At 47.6% G+C, this 10,268-nt stretch overlaps 1 protein-coding gene across 1 annotated transcript; it reads right to left on the bottom strand.

Annotated features, from left to right (window-relative positions):
• Positions 1-1,486: 1,486 nt before the first annotated feature.
• Positions 1,487-9,974, bottom strand: LOC309571481 (uncharacterized protein; the record flags this gene model as incomplete). The annotated part of the gene is made up of 6 exons (XM_082279018.1): positions 1,487-1,647; positions 3,079-3,198; positions 3,796-3,930; positions 7,108-7,356; positions 8,800-9,078; positions 9,914-9,974. The coding sequence occupies 6 exons, from the start codon at positions 9,972-9,974 to the stop codon at positions 1,487-1,489; spliced, it is 1,005 nt and encodes a 334-aa protein (XP_082135144.1).
• Between the last annotated feature and the right edge of the window lie 294 nt (positions 9,975-10,268).

The raw sequence follows: 10,268 nt of genomic DNA, 5'->3' as shown, positions 1-10,268 counted from the left end.
CCTCGCCTGGGAGAGAAGCCTTGGGTTTAGTTCGGATTCTGCTGGGGTGCTCGCAGCCCTCCTTGGATGGCATTCACCAGACATGTCTTAAATCCATTTCCAAGGGATTCACAATGCCAGCACAATATAAAATAGGGATGAAATGGCAAGGGAGGAGAGGAACGCAGTACATACCTTCCCATCCTTTTTGGTCCCAATCTGTACCATCTCTGCTTTTACTCTACCATGCCTTTCTAGCCCAGCAGGCTAATTTAACACCGACAACCAATTTAACACCTCACCCTGACTGCTAAAATTGTCTTATACAGTAAATACCTTGCTCTGGCAGCACATCCTGCAGCACTCCCTGCAGCCCCTGGCAGCTTTGCTGGGACCCAGCCACCTGCTGCACGAGAGAGTCCCTGCCCTCTCCTCACCACATCCTTCTTCCCTGCAGGTCTACCCCCGCTGCTCCACAGGCACTCCTCCCCTGAGCAGACAGCACATGCGTAGCAGCAAGACTTACCTAAGAGATTCTATAAATTGCTGCTGTCTGTGCAAATAGCACAGTGCCGAACAAGCCCACATGCACAGGCAGATGGCCAGCTTCATCAGCTTGCAGTAGCTAAACCATTACACTAAAGGCACTAATACTTGCACTGATAAACAATCTCAGCATTAAATCAAGGTTTCTGCCAAAATTGCAGCCCCAAGCCCCAGGCCCCCTCCTGCTGCAGGCAAGCAAGCGAGTGCCAGCGCTGGCTTAGCTCAGGGGCAGCCCAAGCAGTTGGGTTCTGGTGAAAGGTCACATGTACCCTCTGTCATTTGGGGCACCAAGAGGTGAGCAAAGCCAGAATCACCCCAGGTCTTCACACAGCATCTGCAAGTCAAATTTCAAGCCCCCACCACTGCTCCTGCTCCAGGCAGCAAGAGGTGAGGGCCAAATCACAGGGTCTGGAGCTCAGAGGAGTGACTCAGATAAGCACCGGGTACGGCAGATACTGAGCTGAGACCTCCTTTGAGCTTCCTTGGCAGGGCCTGCGAAAAGATGCCCTGAAGTCTCCCGAGAAGAGGCTTTCTCAGGAAATCTCTGGCAGGTCCTTGGTTTCTGCCTTGGGACTGGCAGGCCACCTCAACCTGCCTGTAGTGCCTGCCCCTGGCTGGCAAAGACACGGCAAGGCATGGGGTGGGCAGGGAGCAGGAGGAGCCGCCCGACTCATTCCAGGCTGTCCCTTGGGGCTCCTTAGTTTATCTGCAGCTCTGTTATCAGGCAAAGCATCAAAGAGCTGCCCGGTTTTATTTGTTAGTGAACCTGCCAGGCCACGGCAGTGCAGCCTTGCAGCCACATGTGTGCTTTTCTCTATATTTTCTTTTTTCTTTTTAAATGAGGTTAAAAGGTCTGACACCTAACATCTTTCCCCTGCTAACATTTTCCAGACACAGTGAGACTATGGGATGCAAAGGACAAGTGTCACAGGCTTCAGGGTGGAACAGCAAGCACGTCAGATCAGTCATCAGTTGGATCCGGGAAACAGTCTGAGGCATCTTCCTGGCTTTCCATATCAACTATGACCTCAGGATCCGGCATTTCCTCAGCTTCTATCTGCACTGGTAAGTTTTCTTCTGCCAGTGGCTGGGGCTCAACACCTTGACCAATCTGGGCAGCATCTGGAAAAGGGAGAAATGGTTCATGAGTGCCCACACTATGGCTCACCCTCATAGAAATTCTTCCCCTGGTCCCTAATGCTGCAGGGTGCCTGATCCACTCAGTCCCCTCACCAGGCATCTGCAAGTCAAATTTCAATGTTCTTTGTAACTAATCATTTACTGAGCTATCCATCATGCCTTAAGGCACTTTGGTATTGAAGATGTCTGGCCTCTTAATACCAAAGTACTTTAGTACTGCTAGTACCAAACCTTTAGTACCAAAATATTAAAGCCAAATCTATTCTCTTACATCTGAATAATTAAAGCTGGCTAAGAGCATACATTTAGTATGTTCTCACCTACTTTCCACGCATACCTCTGCTTTTTACTTAATTGTAAAAAATTTAAATATGGGCTACTTTTTTAGTCAAACTTCTAATGTGTGAATTTTTCATTAAAAGCTCTACACTTGAAGTATATTAATATTAAACAATGACCTGAAATACTTTTTTTTCCCCCCTCTTTCTTGCTCTATCTTCATGAGTAGCATTTAATATTTTAAAAGCAGAGCAAAGAGCATCCAAGGTTACACACAGAGCACAGCCAAGCTACAGGAGGCTGTGCACGGTACAGTGAAGGACACCAGAAATGGAGACAGCAGTGCTGAGACCAGGCTATGACCTCTGTAACACTGCTCCAGTTCATGACATCTCTGCTAAACCTACTTCAGCTGATGATGGTACATTACTAGGCAAGGCGTTGCCAGAATTTTTATTTGGGTAACAAAACTAAGGGAAAGATAACGCAAAAAATGGAGTATTAATATCAAGCACTTACAGAACAGGAGATATCTGAAGGGTTTTTATCACTGCACTCTCTTGACCATATTGTGCTAAAGCTGTGGGGGTTCATGCTCGATTTCTTTGAAGAATTTAAAATGTGACCATATTCCCACTTCAGCCTCAATTTAAAAAAATACACAAGCCTCTGGCTTTGATGGGATTTAGCTGTGTTTACAGCTCAGCATATTGGTTCATGCTGTCCTGAAGATTACTGCTTACAAAAACAACGCCAATTTTTATAAAACCTTACTGATGAGAAGGGGAGAGGGCTGAGAAAATTGCAGGAAAACTGCTTGGGGGAGTTTGGGGGGGGTTGCTGGTTTTGAGGTATGTGTTTTAACACGGGAGATAGTGGAACAGGCAGTCTGCAGCCTGCTGGCAGCACCCTCTGTGGGATGCTTGTGGGATGGCTGCCCCTACCTCTCATGGCATGAGTAAGGTACTGAAAAATGCCCTGCTGCAGCTCCTGGACAAGCTGCAGCACCTTCCCTGTGCTGGCATGTCCCAGGCCCCTCTCTACTGTCACCTCCACCCCCACCAGCCGCACACAAACACTGTGTCCCTCCTAAATAAGGTATCTGTCTGACTTCACACCAGTCACTGGACTCACCAGGCTTCGGAGGATGGTCAGTTTGGGCAGCTTGAGCCTCGACACGGTCTCCATTGGGGGGACTCTTCATGCCTTCGCTGGACACCACTGACATTGTTAATCCATCATCCTTCTCCTCCTCTGTAAAACCAAAGCCAGAGACTTGAAGGAAGAGGCCTCCCACGCCCCCAGCCTCGGCAGGTCTGCTGTGAGGCCAGACCCCCAACACGTGCCTGCGTCCCCTCCTCATGTGGCGCTGGCTCCACTCCCAGAGCGGACAGATGCCGAGAATGGAGGGCCACTGCCAACCTGACAGAGACCAGCCTGGCCATGCTGGCAGGATCACAGCTTGAGGTGGCACGGGCAGATTGCACTCAGGGACTGGTGCTGACTGCCATCAGAAACCTTCAGGTCATTTCGGGATCACACCTGAATGAGGTTCAATGTTATTGCCCATAGGAAAAGTTTTGTTGTGGGTTTTTTTCTGGCCAGGAGCACATGGTGACAAGTATGAGGTGAGTAAAGGAAAAGAAGGGTTTAATTCAAGACCCTGCTAGTCATAAGAGCTGCCTACCAGCAAGCAGGCTTCTGCTCCACCAGGTCAAGGGAGGACAGGCTGGAGGACAAGCAGCCACCCAGCTGACCCCAGTTTACTCTAAAGCCATGTCAACCCCAGCCTGCACAAACACAGTCCTCTCCAATACTCATCCCCAGGGGGTCACAGCATTCCTCACTCACCTGAAGGCACTGGGATGAATTTGTGTCTCCTCTTCATGCAGCAACATACGGCTGCAGGCAAAGCCACCACCAGGATAAGCACACCAGCTGCACACCCTGCCAGGATGTAAATGAACCCCGGGTACCGCAGCAGGTCTGCGAGAAGGACACAGCATTGTCAGGTACCGTGGTGGACAAGCTCCTTTCTCCCAGTGGGAGAAACCCTGCAGCCAGATTAGAGCACGTGGACGTCACTGTTGCTTTGGTTTGGATCACGGGAGCTGATACTGTGAGTGGTGGCACTTTGTGATTTTTATCACTTTGTTTAATTATGGCATGGAATTTTTCATTAGGAGAAGAGGCCTGTGTGCCTAAGCTGAGCGCATTCGCTTCTGCCTGCTCTGACCACTGGCATCTACGGCAATTTGTAAGTTTTAACCAAATTTAGCAGGGAGGGTGGTGGTTTGAAAGATACTGCATTTCAACAAGTTGTATGAAAACGGGCAGCTGAGGAGGGAGACCTAAGGAAGCTGAAGGAAAAGCTACAGAGTCTATCCTCAGAGCTGGTATCAGAGACTCTGCTTATGAGTATCAGAGACCGCATAATGAGTGCACCAACCCCAGAGCAAGTCTCATCAGAGCCTGCACTGCCTCAGGCACCAAAGACTGGCCACTCGAGCCAGAGCTGAAGGAAAAAAATCCTTCCCCGACTCCGCTGCTGCTCAGGGAAGGATTCCGCTCCGTTCCCCTGCCCAGCCGGGAGTGTGCGGAACACGCAGCAGGAGTGAGGGCTGCAGATGGCTGAGCAGAAGGGCAGCACAAGTCAGTGGTAATTATTACCCAGCTCAGCAGCCCTTGCTCAGGGTTGCTCTGACGGGGCAGACCTGCACGTTCGCTGCTGCTGAGCAGGCAGCTGGTAGAGGGCATCACAGACATGCACAAGGGAGACCTATCCAGGCTTGCTCCTTCACTGAGACAATTTGCTCCAACCTGGGGTAGCCACTAGGAAAACTCTCCTTCCCATATGCAAAAAACCCCATGCAGCTCCACTTTAACGAGAATATAAATTCCTTGAAACTCCTTAGGTAAGCCTGTGCCATCCCTTTCTGAATAATTTAACTCCTTTTCAGCAGCATGCACGCCTGCACAGCACAGCACTGCACTGCAGCAACCAACAGGCTCATTTGGAGCTCATTTTCAAGCTCTCAAAAGCACTAATTGCTCTGTGTCTCCAGAGACTAGGAAGAATTTTAAGTGTTCCAGGATATACTACACACCTTCATACTCTACCTACTCACCGGGATGGTAAAAACAACTGCACACAGGTGCTCATGGTATTTCCAGAGTGCTTGTTCCAGTCTTTTTAAGAAGAGTTACCAAGTTCCAAAAAATCCACATTCAGAATTAAAAATTTTCAGCAACTCTGAAATAATTTACTGAATGATTTTAGTTGATGTAAGCGTAGAGAATGTTGTCAAAAGTATAAGTGGGAAATTTTTTCCTGCATCTGTTTCCTAAAAATTTGCTGCTTGTTAATAAGGTCTTTTTGAGATAAAATACTGTGTTAAAAATAAGCAATGAACAAGTGATTAATCAATAAAAGTCTTTTATATATGTTGACTCCTTAACTTCTGAATTCTTTGTGTTCAGAGCCCTTTGTTCCCTGGGACGTTTACGGCATTTCTGCCAAATTGCTTTTTGGTAACAATTACTCAAAATTAATTTCATCAGCCAACAGGTTGCCCAAATGGACGTTTTTACACTGATCTTATACCTACAGCGGAAAAACTAAATTCAGCCCTTTGCCTGGAGCAAATAATATCCCACAAAAATAATTAGTTAGCCTCCAATTAAATTAAATGAACCCATTTCCCTCTTCAATTCATTTTACTGGTATTCAGAATTGCTTTAATTCACTTTTTAGAAATGTGGTTGCATTTGGTGACTAAAAAGTGGAATCGCTGCTGCTTTCCTTCCAAATACGCATCCATGTGCGTGTCCATCCCAACAGAGCTATCACTAAATTCCCTCGTAAGCTTTCCAAGAGGAAACAGGGACTGGGCAGCCACCCAGGATCAACCATGGAATCTGTCAGCACTTGTGTGATTTATCACAGGGCTTGACTGAACAGCTCATGGATGTTCACATCCTCGCTCCCCAGTGCCTCAGCCAGCTTGGGTCTGACTGCACTGAACAGCCTCCAAACAATTTAACTGGGCAAAATTCAGATCACTGCTCCACAGCCACAAATGCCAAATTTGCACAGATTGGCCAGTGGTGCCAACAGGACCAGGCACGGACAGCCCACAGCATTTCTGCTGAATGCCTCCACACAGGACACAGGGTTTAGGTCAGGAAGTTTGCTTTCACACCAACTGCATGCCAGCCACAGAAAAACAGACAGTATCTGCCATGGAGCTGGAGCATTTCTAAAATGCTAGAGTGCAGTTTCTTTAGTGGCGAAGATGATTAAATTAATTACAGCTAAATTTGTCAAAAACCTTATGGTTAAATTATGTCTGTAGCTTTGATGTAGCTTTGATAACCATCTTTGCTGCCAGAGAGTAGAACAACCTTCACTACTGGAGGTGCAAATCAAATTATACCCAAGGATCCAGATTTTCTGTCTCGTTAAACTCTGGCCTCATTCAAGCAGAATACTCAGCATTTATGAATAGTTTGCAAATGGATAAAGTCTCAGCCTTCTCGCAGAGTTACATGCCTGAGCAAGAATATGGAGGGGAAGAAACCCCTACATTCTATCAGTAAATGACTTGTGTCTTTACCCACTCCTGATGGTATGGGGCCAATGGAGAGACATTTGTACGGATCAGCAAGTCTTTCATGCTTCAGGCCTACATAAGGGGAGAGGAGACAAGTCAAAACACCTCAACTGAGTCCAGCAGCAACAGGGCTGAACTAGGGGAAGGGGTTTTATGGGGATGCACAGAAACTGGAAAGCATCTGGGTCATGGATGCTTTTCAGAGTAGGAAGCAGCCTGTGTTTCTAGAGCAGCATAGAGGATTGGTGCACAGAAGGGTGCAAATCTCCATCACCAAAAAGTGGGAAAAGAGACAGATGGAGATCCATCCTTGCTGCAGAGCTGGGTAAAAGAACTTTCTCAACAAACTTATCCCATCTGTGGTTGCAGGCTGTGTCAGTCCAAGGCCCAAGAGGGAGAAGGAAACCAAGGGGTCACTTTCTAAAGGCAGGATTTAGTAAATATAGAAGGCAGATGCCAGAGAAGAGTTTGGTATTTTGAGGACACCAACAACTCGGTTTGCTGCTGCAAGAGACCAAAAGGAAGATTTTCTGGAGACGCTGTTACTCACCGTAGCTGCAAGACAGTGTAATGGGCCTGGTCCTTGTGACATGGCTCCCCTTCAAAACTTCACATACAAACTTCCCAGGCTCAGTTTTGTCCAGGTGAACCATTTTCCCAGCATTCTTAATGCAAGCCCCCTCGGCATTCAGGTGGGTGCCATTCAGCAGCCACCGAAAGACCATGTTCTCGTTGCTGGCCACGTTGCAGGACAACTCTGCAGTTCCATCAGGGAAGCACTGGATACCAATGGTCAGCTCTGGTCACACACAGCATGGGGCAATGGGAACAGGGAGAAAAGAGAGAGGTGAGGAGAAGACTCAGCAGTGAACATGAGCTGGACAGAAGCATCCCTTACCAGCAGTCTCAGTACCACCACATTTACTGTATAAAGGGAGCAGAAAAACAAGTAACCAGACTCTTGAGTGCCTGCACTCTGCCCTGAAATGCTTACCACTGCCCACCCTGCTAGTGACTCTTGGTCCCTGTTTTGGGGATGCCACCAAAATGTGGCATCTCTTCGTTTTCCTTACTGACACTGAAAAAAAACAAAAAATAGAAGTCCCTGGTCTGAGGGGATGGTAGAAACATCCAAATTATTTGCCAGCCAGAGCCCTCCTCTGTAATCAGCAGATAACTGAGTCTCAGCCCTCTCCTCCACCAGAGGTTTGTACTTTTGCTGTCCCTCTGCCCCTTCTCCCATTTTAGAGAGAGCTGGTGCAAACCATGGCCAACATGGCTACGAACACAAGACACCTGCAGTTAGATGGGGTACCCAGACTAGGACATTTTAGAATGAATCAATGGATCATTGCTCTTACTACATTTCCCTGAACTTCTTTCTTTCAGTCTTCTACAATAGCAAACCTATTTCCTACATTAGCCAATACAAACTAGATAGAGAACTGGTATGGTTTCATGACAGCAGGAGTAACACTGAGAACATCCATCCGTGGAAATTACTTTCCTCAGAAATCACTTTCTTTTTCTAGGACATCATCATCAGTTACAATTCCCTGCCTCCAGGAATATGTTTGCTGTGGAAGTTTTTCCCTGGCTTAGGGGTGGCAACAGAACAGAAGGAGAAGGCAAAAGTTCCCAAAGCAAATCCACTGAAATAGAGGTAAAACCCAGGACACTTCTGCAGTCTTTGACTACTTCCAGTCTAAGCCCCTGTTCTTCATACCAAGGAGTCACATCTTTGACCTACTGTGCACAGCAGTTCCGCCTGTTTGCACCCAAAAGGCGTAAGGGATCATTTGTCTTCACTGAGAGCAGTTTGCTCAGACATTTTCATTACAGTTTCGTACACTTCAATTTATCTTAGAAGCCTGTGTAAGTGAAAGCCCTGCAAAAGGAGCAGTGATGGTGAGGACCAGAGCAATGCTCTCTGTCTGCCCAGAGCACTATTCAGCAGGAGGACAAACCCTCCTAAGCCTTCTCCATATTAACCCAAGCAATGAGCTGGATCCTTTACAGAAGTGACTTTGTTTCTGTCTTTGCTGCCTGCAGATGGATGAGTAGGCACACCAAAGGGAGCAGGAATTCTGAGGCCATAGGGGACAGGAGGGAGACTGGCATCATTCCCAGAGGCACCTATAGCTCCTGCAAGCTCAAACAGTTTCTTAGGAAGAATATCAAGGCATCAGGCTTCCAACCAGGCTCCCAAGTTCAAAAGCTTTTTGTTGCTAAGGCCACTTACCAAATACTTCCAGTGCAAAACTTCTGGTGTTGTTCTGAAAAACAAATTCATATTTTCCTTCATCATCTTTCTCCACATTCCTCAGCACTAGGGAGCCGTTCTCCAAGTTCAGGCATCTAGTGGCAGAAGTGCCACACTTGGCCAACAAAGTATCACTTAGGACATTTGTAACGCATTTCTCATCCTCCTTGCTCATGCTGGAGAAGTTCTGCAGGCTTTGGATTCCCAAAGAAAAGACTGCTGAGTCGCCGCTGACCGCAGTGGTCCGGATGGCAGAGCCTGAAAGGAGAGCAAGCTTGTGTCCATCCATCCCCTCTCAGCTGCCTCCCAGGAAGGCAAATGCCCAGGCGAGACATAAGAGGGACAGACCCAACCCTAGTGGCAGGCTGGATCCCCAGTGATTGAAAATCAGAGGAGTGGGATGCCTTCAATAAGGTCCAACTTCCCCCACCTCAGTAGCACAGGAACGGTGTGCACGCCATGCACACAGGGACACAAAAGGCTGAATGGCTGGTCTTTTCTCCCCATAAATTTAAGATGACCATCTACCACTCTACCAGCCCCTGTCAGAGATGAGAGATTGTGCAAAGAAAGGTCCTCAGGGCATCAATGCCACGGACCTGTTACAGAGGGTAGCAGAAACAACAGCTGCAGGTGCACAGCTGCTTTCACCCAAAGAGGAAGGTCGCAGTTTTAACTTGAACAGGTCTCACAGTACCCTTGCACGTTTTTAAGTTGTTGTGTGTAAATCAGAGATGGGTAAATGGCAGGGCGACAGCAGCTTGGGGACTAACCCAAGGTCGCACCAAGTGTAGGGAGCTGGACCACATTGCTCTCCAGCCAGCACTCTGCGTACAAGGACCTTACATTCCCCGCTGGAAAGCTTCTGCAGACGCAGGACACTCAGAAAGTACAATATTGTTAGTTATCCTTCGTTTACTAGAAAAATAATCTGTCTTACTCTGGTCTGACTTCCCCTTTCATGCATTAGCAGCTACACTATTTGATGTCGCCCCAAATCTGGTAGCGTCCTTAAAAGATCTTGGAGCAAAATTAAGGTGTCTGCTCATCTAGGCAAATCTGTGCCAACCCCGTAAAGAAAAATCCTACTTACCTTGAGTAACAGTTATTGTCATCAGCAAGCAGAGCAGAGTAAAAGGAGAGCCGAAATCCATTTTAAAGAGCTCCGTGCATCATATGCTGAGGAGATGATCTGGCTACTGAGCTGGGTGAATATAGTGTTCGGGAAATGATGTCAGAAGCAAGAGTGGAAAAAAAAGAAAAGAAACTCCATAGTGGACAGATTGAATGATGTTTCAAAATAGACCTGCGAGGTTTTGGGTGACTGAACTCAGGCTGAGCCAATGCAAGCCACAATGTGCACTGCAAAGTCCCGCAGCTCAAAGGTAGCTGCGAGAGTGGGAACAGGGCTGAGAGGTGAGGGGAGGCAAAAATATCTCCTGGTCAGC

Source organism: Coloeus monedula (genome assembly GCF_965178545.1).
Source record: "Coloeus monedula genome assembly, chromosome: 3".
Classification (NCBI taxonomy): domain Eukaryota; kingdom Metazoa; phylum Chordata; class Aves; order Passeriformes; family Corvidae; genus Coloeus; species Coloeus monedula.
This window is presented reverse-complemented; position numbering and strand designations above follow the sequence as displayed.